The 12799-nt window shown below is 51.7% G+C and overlaps 5 protein-coding genes across 5 annotated transcripts; all 5 read left to right on the top strand.

Moving 5' to 3' along the window:
- The first annotated feature begins 4303 nt into the window (after positions 1 to 4303).
- LOC124277240 (extensin-1-like) lies at positions 4304 to 5216 on the top strand. Its single transcript, XM_046712891.1, has 2 exons — positions 4304 to 4594; positions 4764 to 5216. The coding sequence occupies exons 1-2, from the start codon at positions 4304 to 4306 to the stop codon at positions 5214 to 5216; spliced, it is 744 nt and encodes a 247-aa protein (XP_046568847.1).
- A 478-nt stretch (positions 5217 to 5694) lies between these two features.
- Positions 5695 to 6663, top strand: LOC124277239 (vegetative cell wall protein gp1-like). The gene has a single exon (XM_046712890.1). The coding sequence runs from the start codon at positions 5695 to 5697 to the stop codon at positions 6661 to 6663; it is 969 nt and encodes a 322-aa protein (XP_046568846.1).
- Positions 6660 to 7541, top strand: LOC124277238 (vegetative cell wall protein gp1-like). The gene has a single exon (XM_046712889.1). It carries the CDS (start codon positions 6660 to 6662, stop codon positions 7539 to 7541), a length of 882 nt encoding a protein of 293 aa, XP_046568845.1.
- LOC124277237 (vegetative cell wall protein gp1-like) lies at positions 7538 to 8758 on the top strand. The gene has a single exon (XM_046712888.1). The coding sequence runs from the start codon at positions 7538 to 7540 to the stop codon at positions 8756 to 8758; it is 1221 nt and encodes a 406-aa protein (XP_046568844.1).
- Positions 8759 to 8780: 22 nt separating this feature from the next.
- LOC124277236 (vegetative cell wall protein gp1-like) lies at positions 8781 to 9992 on the top strand. Its single transcript, XM_046712887.1, has one exon. The coding sequence runs from the start codon at positions 8781 to 8783 to the stop codon at positions 9990 to 9992; it is 1212 nt and encodes a 403-aa protein (XP_046568843.1).
- The last annotated feature ends 2807 nt before the right edge of the window (positions 9993 to 12799 follow it).

Below are 12799 nucleotides of genomic sequence, written 5' to 3'. Positions count from 1 at the left end.
GACAATTCAACTTGGTCGGCCGCGGGCTATAACTATTTCGTTGTTGTAGCCCACCTGCTTTTGCTTCCTCAGTTGTGATCGTCGGGACATGTATACAGTCCCATGTCGAAGACGAGTCGATTTTTAGACTTTGGGCGTATTCCAATACGTTTTGGTGAGGTGAGGTGAGGTGAGGTGAGGTGAAATTGGGTTTAACGTCGTGCTTGAGAATATTTCGCTCATATGACGACGGGCATGCGTGTGTATGTGTGTGTGCGGCTGCTTGTACTAGCCCAGACTTAAGCTGGTTTTATAGTGCTAGCCCACTGAGATACGATGCCGCAGTGAAGCATGAATACCCCCCTCAGACACATTATACTGACTCCGAGCCGACCAGTCCTTGTTGTACCCATTAATGCCGAGCGCCAGGCAGGAACCAACAAGTACCATATTTTAACGTCTTTTGGTATGACGCGGTCGGGGATCGAACCCGTGACCTTCCGCTCTCCGGGCGGACGCTCTAACCACTACACCACGGAGGCGGTCAATACGTTTTGGTAGTGTTTGATGGCACTCGGCAGGTCGACCGGGGTGGCGATGGCATCCTCGACATTAGCAACGAACAGTTTCTGAGTGTCGTAAGCAGTCCCCTAACCGAGGATGTTGGAACGCGTTTGTGTCTGCCCACCCAACAGCGCCCACACGTACGTTCGAATCGAGTCGTTCAAGCGTTCGGTGCCGGCACGAGTGAACCCTCTCTACGTGTCCAGCATGAACTTTTTCCAGTCATCCGCGGGCCCCTGCTCGAACCTCCAGACTCAGTAATCCTTGCTGTTGTTGAAAGCCATGTAACGGTCATCCCACTCGTTTGTTGTGATGTGATGATACGACTTGTACCCCCATTCTTTCATCTTTTCGCTGGCTTCCACGAGGGGCATGTTGTGAACGATGGGGATACCCAACCCGTGGTTCGGGCCCGACAAAGGCCAATCCGTCTTCGGGTCTAGTTCGAATTCATTGCAAACGCTGCGTCAGTCGAGGGCCCGCTTCTATCGCACGGGTTGTTTACTGCGCCCCATGCTTTGTCCTGTGGGAGCGGAGCGCTGATCTCTTTGAGGATACGCCTGACCTGGTAGTACACGTGAAACGTGAACACAGACTGACTCAGCGGTCCCCGACGAGTGTCGGTCAATGTCAAGCCACACCCAGTCGTCGCGACACCAGACGGCTAAGTTAAGTTGATTCTGCCAGAACAGCATAGGGTGTTGAACCAGGCGTGGACTGCCTTGACGTTAGTCACAAAAAGCTTATACCGGTCGAACACATCTATGAACTGGGCTCCGATATATAACCCAGCCGGCCAACGACCATGATCTTCATAAAGGGAAATCTATGTCCATTTTAGGGTAAAAACACTCCCGGTTTGTACATTTTAAAGTATTATATAATGGGTATATATGCTCTAACATGTACGTAACACTTCCAGGAATAATGAGCGGTGAATCCTGTGAATATAGGATACCTCAGCATAACGCTGCACATAAAATGACTAGCGCACAAGGTCCTGGAATGAGGTTGAAAAAATGCATCAATGTGGGGATCTCCGACCTTGGGGACACACGCGGGTTCGACGACCCCGGAGTAGATGGTAAACTTTACGCCTTGCAGCTTAAAAACAGTATTTACAAACGCGTTGAAGTCTCCTCCATCGGTAGAACCCTAGGTGAGATAGTAGATACCTCAGGAGCGGCCCTCAACACTCAGTTCGACCTAGTCCGCATCGGTGATGATAGATGGGCGGTATACCCATCGTTTGAAGGCAAACTGTTCGACCTAGAAGATGTTGAGAGCACGACCGTTGCTCGAAACAAGCAGTATACGCTCGTCTTCACCGACTATGACAAGTGGGTGTTGTTACCCTCTCGAGTGGATTGGTTTCTCAACATTAGTCTCGGCTCCCCATACGTGTTCACGAGAACAAAGACAACTACCTAAACAAAGTCGTGAACAACGGAACCATGCTCGTGGCTTACATCCCGGTCGCTGGAGACGAGCATAATCATCAGCCCACTCTCAAGTATGGCGGCCCACATGCTATCGAAAGTAAACCGGAGTGCAAGCCGTGACATTGCAGTTGGTGTCTGAATTCGCCGGTGTGGTCAAAATCCTGGAAGGTCTACCAGCAAATTCCACGCTTGCCATCGCAGGACTAAGTCGAAGTCGTGAAGGGAATCAAACCGTGGGTGAAACAGCACCAGTATCACGCTTACACTGTTTACGCAGCGGGTGGGTGTCGACTCCCACACCAGTCTGCAAGGGGTCACCATGACCGTGGAAGACACGATATCCCTCACCAAGATCTTCCTACCGACAACATACACCTCATGGTGTTGAAGTGCACCCTTGAGAGGTTATCAGAAAACAATTGGAAACTATCTTGTAATAGTATTATAGCAATGTCCAATCATCATCGGCCCAACGCCACGCTTTAACGCACCTAGGAAACACGGAAGGGTTCGATCTGCCCGGCGCAGGAAGACTTTGTAACGTCCTACACTTGAAAGACAACGTATAGACGGGCGCAATGCCCGATCATTGGCCCAACATCACACTCGGGACTTTAGAGAGCCCAAATGGTTGATCAACATGACCCTCACCACACCTTACGTTTCTTTCCCAAGGGTGGATGGTCCTATCACTAGTTATATCACCGAAATTAAGAACAACGGTATCTTGCTCGGCGTTTCACCCCCAAACTTTCAGAGTATAAGAGTTTCCCCAAACACCAAATCGCCCGGGCTACATGTTAAATGCATCCAGTTATACACGTTTATCATTTCGATTATATGCTGGCCTATTATATTCTATGGTTATGCCCCCAGGCTCCACATTCATCATAGAATTCTTTTTCAGAGACGATATTGATGAGGGGGTGGTTCCCCCCTGGCACCTTTTACCTGGGGTGGAAATAAGATTGCCACATTCATATCCATTTACAGACCGCCATTGTCGTATCGTCATATGACGGAGCTCGGAACCCTCACCGGGGTTGCTGCCCCCCTTAATAAGCAACCATATAGTTAGTATAGAACAAGAGTGACCTATTGACCGTTCCACTATTCACCTACATGGGCACGTAGGCCTTATAAGCCTCAAGTACATTGATCGACTATTATATGAAGCCCAATTAAAAAATATCTTGTAGTATATATTATACGCACAGGATGGGGCTGTACCCAGTCGTAGAGGTAGTAGCTAAGACACTGGAAACCGTGAGGACGGGTTTCGATTGAAACAGTTATGTGGACGTAAAATGCCAACTAGAACAAGACCGCGACACACGGGCAGCATTGTACAAGAAGTACCATAGAGCTTTCAATGTCGTGGATGGGGTTGATACCACCCTTATGGCTACCAGTATGGGGTTAAGGGCAGTAGGTGTGGGGTTGTTGACCACCATCGTAGCCGCACCCGTAGTGCTAGGCATCGAAATAACAGCTGGGGTGTCAGGGTTGGCTGGATTGGTGTTTAAGTTTGTGTCACGCAGACTGCATCGTAAGGCATTGAAACACGACGAGATCAGGATCCTAGCCGATGCGAAGTTAAACACCATAGACGACCATATTTCCACCGCACTCACTGACAATAAAATCTCAGAGGAAGAGTTTCGTTTGGTCCTCTCCCAACTCACAAAATATCATGAAATGAAACGAGAGATTCGAAACAAGTCTCGTAAAACTGCCGTCAGCGAAGACGAGCCAAAAAAGTACATAGAACAGGGGATACAACAAGCCCAGCAAGCCTCAATTATGAAAACCAAAGAAATCATAGGAGATTCACGTTAAACTGTTTTGCTGAGATCAACATCATGTAGGGCAGCCACGAGCCGCCGCCAGAGAGGAATCACAGCACAATGTTACCCCCCAAGCAAAATATTTAACACTTACCTTGTCGAGTAATCCCAATAGTATCCTGTAACCAACTGTTTCCTCGAGGTCAACACGACATAGTGTCACGTGATCAGGAAAGTTTTGGTTCGCGGTCATAGTGACCAGGAAGTTAACAGGGGGTTCAAACCTGGTATATAAAATAGCGGAGAGAGATAAGGGCCTGACAAAAGCTGTATTTAGTGAATGAAGCTTTACAGAGGCTTTTGCTGAACTTTATCTCGTACCCCCAGTGTATATACTACTCCCATGCTTCCAAGTTTCCAAGTCTCCAAGTCTCCAAGCCTCCAAGTCCCCATGCCTCCAAACATCCATGTCCCCATGCCTCCAAGCCTCCATGTACCCATGCTTCGAAGCCTCCTAGCCTCCAAGTCCCAATGGCTCCAAGCCTCCAATCTTCCATGTCCCCATGTCTCCAAGCCTCCATGTCTCCATGCCTCCAAGCCTCCAAGTATCCAAGCCTCTATGCCTCCTTGCCTCCATGCCTCCAAACCTCCAAGCCCCTAAGTCTCCAAGCCTCCAAGTCCCCATGCCTCCATGCCCCCAAGCCTCGAAGTCCCCATGGCTCCAAGCCTCCAAGCCTCCATGGCCTCAAAGCTTCAATGTCCCAATGCCTCAATGCCTCCATGTCTCCAAGCCTCCATGTCTCCATGCCTCCAAGCCTCCAAGTCCCCATGCTTCCAAGCCTCCATGTCCCCATGCCTCCAAGTCTCCATGCCTTCAAGCTTCCAAGCCTCAAAGCAACCAAGTTTCCAAGCCTCCACGCCTCCAAGTCTACATGCATCCAAGCCTTCAAGCCCACAAGTCTCCAAGCCTCCATGTCCTAATGCCTCCTAGCCTCCAAGTCTCCATGCCTCCAAGACTCCATGTCTGCAAGCCTGTCAGTCTGTAAGCCTCCAAATCCCCATGCCTCCAAACCTCCAAGCCACAAGTCTCCAGGCCTCCAAGTCCCCATGCCTGCAAACTTCGAAGCCTCCAAATTCCCATGCCTCCAAGTCTCCAAGTCTCCAAGCCTCCAACCTTGCAAGTCTCCAAGCTTCCAAGTCTCCTTGCCTCCAAATCTCGAAGCCTCCAAGTCCCCATGCCTCCAAGCCTCAGAGCCTCCATGTCTCCATACCTCCAAGCCTCCATGTCTCCATGCTTCCAAGCCTCCATGTCCCCATGCCTCCAAGTCTCCATGCCTTCAAGCTTCCAAGCCTCAAAGCAACCAAGTTTCCAAGCCTCCACGCCTCCAAGTCTACATGCATCCAAGCCTTCAAGCCCACAAGTCTCCAAGCCTCCATGTCCTAATGCCTCCTAGCCTCCAAGTCTCCATGCCTCCAAGACTCCATGTCTGCAAGCCTGGCAGTCTGTAAGCCTCCAAGTCCCCATGCCTCCAAACCTCCAAGCCACAAGTCTCCAGGCCTCCAAGTCCCCATGCCTGCAAACTTCGAAGCCTCCAAATTCCCATGCCTCCAAGTCTCCAAGTCTCCAAGCCTCCAACCTTGCAAGTCTCCAAGCTTCCAAGTCTCCTTGCCTCCAAATTTCGAAGCCTCCAAGTCCCCATGCCTCCAAGCCTCAGAGCCTCCATGTCTCCATACCTCCAAGCCTCAATGTCCCCATGCTTCCAAGCCTCCATGTTCGCATGCCTCCAAACCTCAAAGCCTCCATGGCTCCAAGCCTCCAAGCCTCCATGTCCCCATGCTTCGAAGCCTCCATGTCCCCATGCCTCCACGTCTCCAAGCCTCCAAGTCTCCAAGCCTCCAAGTCCCCTTGCCTTCAAGCCTCCATGACCCCATGCCTCCACGTCTCCATGCCTTCAAGCCTCCAAGCCTCCAAGCAACCAAGTTTCCAAGCCTCCAAGTCTCCAAGCTTCCATGTCCTCATGCCTCCAAAGCTCCAAGTCCCCATGTCTCCATTCCTCCATGGCCCCATTTCTCCATTTCTCCATGTCCCCATGCCCCCAAGCCCCCAAGCCTCCAAGCCTCCAAGCCTCCAAGCTTCCATGTCCCCATGTATACATGCCTCCAAATCTCCAAGCCTCCAAGTCCCCATGCCTCCAAGCCTCCATGTCCCCTTGCCTCCAAGTCTCCAAGTCTCCAAGCCTCCATGTCCCAATGCCTCCAAGCCTCCATGTCTGCAAGCCTGGCAGTCTGCAAGCCTCCAAGTCCCCATGCCTCCAAGCACCCATGCCTCAAAATACCCATGCCTCCAAGCATCCAAGTCCCCATGGCTCCAAGCCTTGTCCCGATGCCTCCAAACCTCCATGTCCCCAAGCCTCCACGTCCCCATGCCTCCAAGCCCCCAAGTCCCTATTCCTCCAAGCCTCCAAGCCCCCAAATCCCCATGCCTCCAAGTCTCCATGCCTCCAAGCCTTCAAATCCCCATGCCTCCAAGTCCCCATGCCCCCAAGCCTCCACGCCTCCATATCCACATGCCTCCAAGTCTCCATGTCCCCAAGCCTCTAAGTCTCCATGCTTTCAAGCCTCTAAGCATCCAAGCAACCAAGTTTCCAAGCCTCCAAGCCTCCAAGCCTCCAAGCCTCCACGCCTCCACGCCTCCACGCCTCCACGCCTCCAAGTCTCCAAGTCTCCAAGCCTCCAAGTCTCCAAGCCTCCATGTCCCGATGCCTCCTAGCCTCCAAGTATCCATGCCTCCCAGCCTCCATGTCTGGAAGCCTGGCAGTCTCCAAGCCTCCATGTCCCCAAACCTCCAAGCCTCCATGTCCTCATGCCTCCAAATCTCCAAGTCCCCATGACTACATACCTCCATATCCCCATGTCCCCGTGCCCCCAAACCTCCAAGCCTCCAGTCCCCATGCCTCCATGTCCCCATGCCTCCAAGCACCCATGCCTCAAAATACCCATGCCTCCAAGCCTCCAAGTCCCCATGCCTCCAAGTCTCCAAGTCGCAATTGCTCCAAATCCCCATGGCTCCAAACCTCCAAGCCTCGTCCCGATGCCTCCAAGCCTCCAAGCCTCCATGTCCCCAAGCATCCACGTCCCCATGCCTCCAAGCCTTCAAATCCCCATGCCTCCAAGTCCCCATGCCCCCAAGCCTCCACGCCTCCATATCCACATGCCTCCAAGTCTCCATGTCCCCATGCCTCCAAGTCTCCATGCTTTCAAGCCTCTAAGCATCCAAGCAACCAAGTTTCCAAGCCTCCACGCCTCCACGCCTCCACGCCTCCAAGTCTCCAAGTCTCCAAGCCTCCAAGTCTCGAAGCCTCCATGTCCCGATGCCTCCAAGCCTCTAAGCCTCAATGTCCCCATGTCTCCATGCCTCCAAACGTCCAAGCCACTATGTCTCCAAGCCTCCAAGTCACCATGGCTCCAAGCCTCCAAGACTCCATGTCCCTATGCCTCTAAGCTTCTAAGCCTCCAAGATCTCATGCCCCCCATGTCTCCATGCCTCCAAGGCTCCATGCCTTCAAGCCTCCAAGCCTCCAAGCAACCGAGTTTCCAAGCCTCCAAGCCTCCGTGGCCTCAAAGCCTCAATGTCCCCATGCCTCCTAGCCTCCATGTTCGCATTGCTCCAAGCCTCCAAGCTTCCATGTCCCTATGCCTCCAAGCATCCAAGTCCCAATGCATCCAAGTCTACAAGCCTCCAAGTCCCCTTGCTTTCAAGCCTCCATGACCCCATGCCTCCACGTCTCCATGCCTTCAAGCCTCCAAGCCTCCAAGCAACCAAGTTTCCAATCCTCCAAGTCTCCAAGCTTCCATGTCATCATGTCTCCAAAGCTCCAAGTCCCTATGTCTCCATTCCTCCATGGCCCCATTTCTCCATTCCTCCATGGCCCCATGCCCCCCAAGCCTCCAAGCCTCCAAGCCTCCAAGCCTCCAAGCCTCCAGTCCCCATGCCTTCAATTCCCCATGCCTCCAAGCTTCGAAGTCCCCATGGCTCCAAGCCTCCAAGCCTCCATGTCCCCACGAGTCCAAGCCTCAAAGTCTCAATGTCCCCATGCCTCCAAGCCTCAGAGCCTCCATGTCCCCATACCTCCAAGCCTCAATGTCCCCATTCCTTCAAGCCTCCATGTTTGCATGCTTCCAAACCTCCAAGCCTCCAAGTCCATGCCGCTAATTCTCCATGCCTCCAAATCCCGATGCCCCCATGCCTGCAAGCCTCTAAGCCTCCATGTCAGCACGAATACAAGCCTCCAAGCGTCCAAGCCTCCATGTCCCCATGTCCCCATGCCTCCAAGCCTCGATGTCCGCATGCCTCCTAGCCTCCATGTCCCCATGTCTACATACCTCCATATCCCCATGTCCCCACGCCCCCAAACCTCCAGTCCCCATGCCTCCATGTCCCCATGCCTCCAAGCACCCATGCCTCAAAATACCCATGCCTCCAAGCATCCAAGTCCCCATGGCTCCAAGCCTTGTCCTGATGCTCTCCAAACCTCCATGTCCCCAATCCTCCACGTCCCCATGCCTCCAAGCCCCCAAGTCCCTATTCCTCCAAGCCTCCAAGCCTCCAAATCCCCATGCCTCCAAGTCTCCATGCCTCCAAGCCTTCAAATCCCCATGCCTTCAAGTCCCCATGCCCCCAAGCTTCCACGCCTCCATATCAACATGCCTCCAAGTCTCCATGTCCCCATGCCTCTAAGTCTCCATGCTTTCAAGCCTCTAAGCATCCAAGCAACCAAGTTTCCAAGCCTCCACGCCTCCACGCCTCCAAGTCTCCAAGTCTCCAAGCCTCCAAGTCTCGAAGCCTCCATGTCCCGATGCCTCCAAGCCTCTAAGCCTCAATGTCCCCATGTCTCCATGCCTCCAAACGTCCAAGCCACTATGTCTCCAAGCCTCCAAGTCACCATGGCTCCAAGCCTCCAAGACTCCATGTCCCTATGCCTCTAAGCTTCTAAGCCTCCAAGATCTCATGCCCCCATGTCTCCATGCCTCCAAGGCTCCATGCCTTCAAGCCTCCAAGCCTCCAAGCAACCGAGTTTCCAAGCCTCCAAGCCTCCGTGGCCTCAAAGCCTCAATGTCCCCATGCCTCCTAGCCTCCATGTTCGCATTGCTCCAAGCCTCCAAGCTTCCATGTCCCTATGCCTCCAAGCATCCAAGTCCCAATGCATCCAAGTCTACAAGCCTCCAAGTCCCCTTGCCTTCAAGCCTCCATGACCCCATGCCTCCACGTCTCCATGCCTTCAAGCCTCCAAGCCTCCAAGCAACCAAGTTTCCAATCCTCCAAGTCTCCAAGCTTCCATGTCATCATGTCTCCAAAGCTCCAAGTCCCTATGTCTCCATTCCTCCATGGCCCCATTTCTCCATTCCTCCATGGCCCCATGCCCCCAAGCCTCCAAGCCTCCAAGCCTCCAAGCCTCCAAGCCTCCAGTCCCCATGCCTTCAATTCCCCATGCCTCCAAGCTTCGAAGTCCCCATGGCTCCAAGCCTCCAAGCCTCCATGTCCCCACGAGTCCAAGCCTCAAAGTCTCAATGTCCCCATGCCTCCAAGCCTCAGAGCCTCCATGTCCCCATACCTCCAAGCCTCAATGTCCCCATTCCTTCAAGCCTCCATGTTTGCATGCTTCCAAACCTCCAAGCCTCCAAGTCCATGCCGCTAATTCTCCATGCCTCCAAATCCCGATGCCCCCATGCCTGCAAGCCTCTAAGCCTCCATGTCAGCACGAATACAAGCCTCCAAGCGTCCAAGCCTCCATGTCCCCATGTCCCCATGCCTCCAAGCCTCGATGTCCGCATGCCTCCTAGCCTCCATGTCCCCATGTCTACATACCTCCATATCCCCATGTCCCCACGCCCCCAAACCTCCAGTCCCCATGCCTCCATGTCCCCATGCCTCCAAGCACCCATGCCTCAAAATACCCATGCCTCCAAGCATCCAAGTCCCCATGGCTCCAAGCCTTGTCCCGATGCCTCCAAACCTCCATGTCCCCAATCCTCCACGTCCCCATGCCTCCAAGCCCCCAAGTCCCTATTCCTCCAAGCCTCCAAGCCTCCAAATCCCCATGCCTCCAAGTCTCCATGCCTCCAAGCCTTCAAATCCCCATGCCTTCAAGTCCCCATGCCCCCAAGCTTCCACGCCTCCATATCAACATGCCTCCAAGTCTCCATGTCCCCATGCCTCTAAGTCTCCATGCTTTCAAGCCTCTAAGCATCCAAGCAACCAAGTTTCCAAGCCTCCACGCCTCCACGCCTCCACGCCTCCACGCCTCCAAGTCTCCAAGTCTCCAAGCCTCCAAGTCTTCAACACTCCATGTCCCGATGCCTCCTAGCCTCCAAGTATCCATGCCTCCAAGCCTCCATGTCTGGAAGCCTGGCAGTCTCCAAGCCTCCATGTCCTCATGCCTCCAAACCTCCAAGTCCCCATGTCTACATACCTCCATATCCCCATGTCCCCGTGCCCCCCAAACCTCCAAGCCTCCAGTCCCCATGCCTCCATGTCCCCATGCCTCCAAGCACCCATGCCTCCAAATACCCATGCCTCCAAGCCTCCAAGTCCCCATGCCTCCAAGTCCCCATGCCCCCAAGCCTCCACGCCTCCATATCCACAGGCCTCAAAGTCTCCAAGCCTCCAAGTCCCCATGCCTCGTCTCCAATCTTCCAAACCTCCAAGTGTCCATGTTCCATGCCTCAGCCTCCAAGTCCCCATGGCTCAAAGTCCCCATGCCTCCAAACCTCCATGCCTCCCCGGTATTGAGTGCATTGAATGACAATTTTAGTTTCGGTAGAAAACAACGAAATATTAACATATACGAAAATTAACTGTTTAGAGCTGGAGACATGCAATTTGCAAAAATCAATCTGAAACCTGCAACGTGCATTCAATCATCTGGACAGGTGTGACAGTCATAAATCATGAGTTTAATTAACAAGTCGGCACAAAACTGCTAAATAATCCCGAAATATTATTTTTATATTATACATCACTACGTTCGATAACGACTTAGACAGCTACCCAATAATCGAATTGAGCTCACTGGGCTTTATTGCATTTGGATTTGTTTTATAATTTCTGTTTTTTATTTATTTAGTTTTTATTGTGCATAGTTGCAACAATAAATGAGGCGCCTTCGTCGGCGTAGTTCATATCATCATGATGTCCATGATGCTGCCGTTGCTTCTGATTGCGCTGACTGTAACGTCTTTGGTCGGCGCGTCCGATCTTGTCGTTTACGACATCAACACCCAGGTAAGCTGATGTTTATTAAGCGAAGAAGATAGAACTTTTTTGTCAATCGGGCATATATTTCGTAAAACAGGGAACACCTGTGTCTAACCTCTCGAACTGCCATCAGTGCAGGTCTTCTGTGACAGGGTTCCAATGTTGTATCCCCCGACACCTATACCCGGCTAACACTGACATTCAATTAGTGAGTGAGTGAGGTTAAGTTTACGCCGCTTTTAGTAATGTTCCAGCACTATCACGGCGGGGAACAACAGAGATGGGCTTTACATATATTCAGGACATATATTTAGAGCATTAGACGGACGTTTTATTTAGCGAATTTGCAGTTTAATGCCTTGAATTAGATCGACATTGTTATATTTGGGTTTGCAAATTGAAAAAGTAAACAAGGCTGGAATTTTGACACAAAAGAAGTTAGTGTAAAACCAACCAGCCACTATCACACACTAAAACGTGTCATAGAGTGATTTTGAACAAGTGATCACGATGGCATGTGTCTACCAAAGTATGGTCACCAATCTAACTGTCACACAGTTCTCCAATAACTATTGTTGTGATTGTATGAACCACCAAAGGGCAACACATCAGTAAAAGAATAGTAAAAGTAATAGTAACAGTCCGCTTATATGGCGCTCATGAATATCCAGGCACATTGCCTGCTCACGGCGCTACGTACATTACTATCCCCGGTCATAGGACACTATGGGACTGTAACGGAACGGCCAAGGACTAGTCGATACTAGTAGACAAACTACACAAATATTATGGATGCTGCCACCAGTCACAAAATGTGACAAAATGAATACCAGAGCTCGGAGACGAGGTTTAGTGAAAATATATCACAGGGACCTAACAGATAGTGAATGTCGAAACTGGCGAATGCTGAAGGATCACAAAACAAGTAGATAAAGTTCCAATAGCGAGTTTATTGATGAAGCACCGCAATGCACTATGCTTCGGTCACCTCCATTCAACTCAGCTCCAATGAACTAAACAATGCTCACCTCCACTCAACTGAAATGCACTACATTCCGCTCACCTTCACTCAACTCAACTCCGATGCACTGTACTTCGCTCACCTTCACTCTACTCCACCGCAATGCACTATACTCCGCTCAATTCAATTCATCTTTAACTCAGCTCCAATGCAATATACTCCGCTCACCTCCACTAAACTCAACTCCAATCCACAAAACTCTGCTCTCCTTCACTCAACTCAACTCCAATGCACTATACTCCGGACACCTCTGGAGATGAGCGGTGTATAGTGCATGTGCGTTTAGTTGAATGGAGGTGATCGAAGTATCGTACATTGCAGATGAGTTGAGTGGAGGTGAGCGAAGTATAGTGCATTGGAGGCGAGGTGAGTTGAATGGAGCTGAGCGGTGTACAGTGCAATTCAGTTGAGTGGAGGTGAGCGGAGTATAGTGCATTTGAGTTCCGTTGAATGGAGGTGTCCGGAGTATGGTTCATTGGAGTTGAGTTGAGTGGAGGTGAGCGGAGTATAGCGCATTGGAATTGAGTTGAGTGGGGTGAGCGGAGCATAGTGTATTGGAGCTGACTTGGGTGGAGTTGAGCGGGGTTTAGTGCATTGGAACTCTGTTGAGTGGAGGTGAGCGGAGAATAGAGTATTGGACCTGAGTTGAAGTTGAGTGTACGTGAGCGGAGAATAGTGCAATGAAGCTGAGTTGAGTGGAGGTGAGCGATTGGAGGCATGAAGACTTGGAGGCATGGAGGCATGGAGGCAT

The sequence above is a fragment of the Haliotis rubra genome, unplaced genomic scaffold (genome assembly GCF_003918875.1).
Source record: "Haliotis rubra isolate DU_JTF1 unplaced genomic scaffold, ASM391887v1 Scf22, whole genome shotgun sequence".
In the NCBI taxonomy this organism is placed as follows: Eukaryota; Metazoa; Mollusca; class Gastropoda; order Lepetellida; family Haliotidae; genus Haliotis; species Haliotis rubra.
Note: the sequence above shows the minus strand (reverse complement) of the source record. Positions and strands in the feature narration are given on the sequence as shown.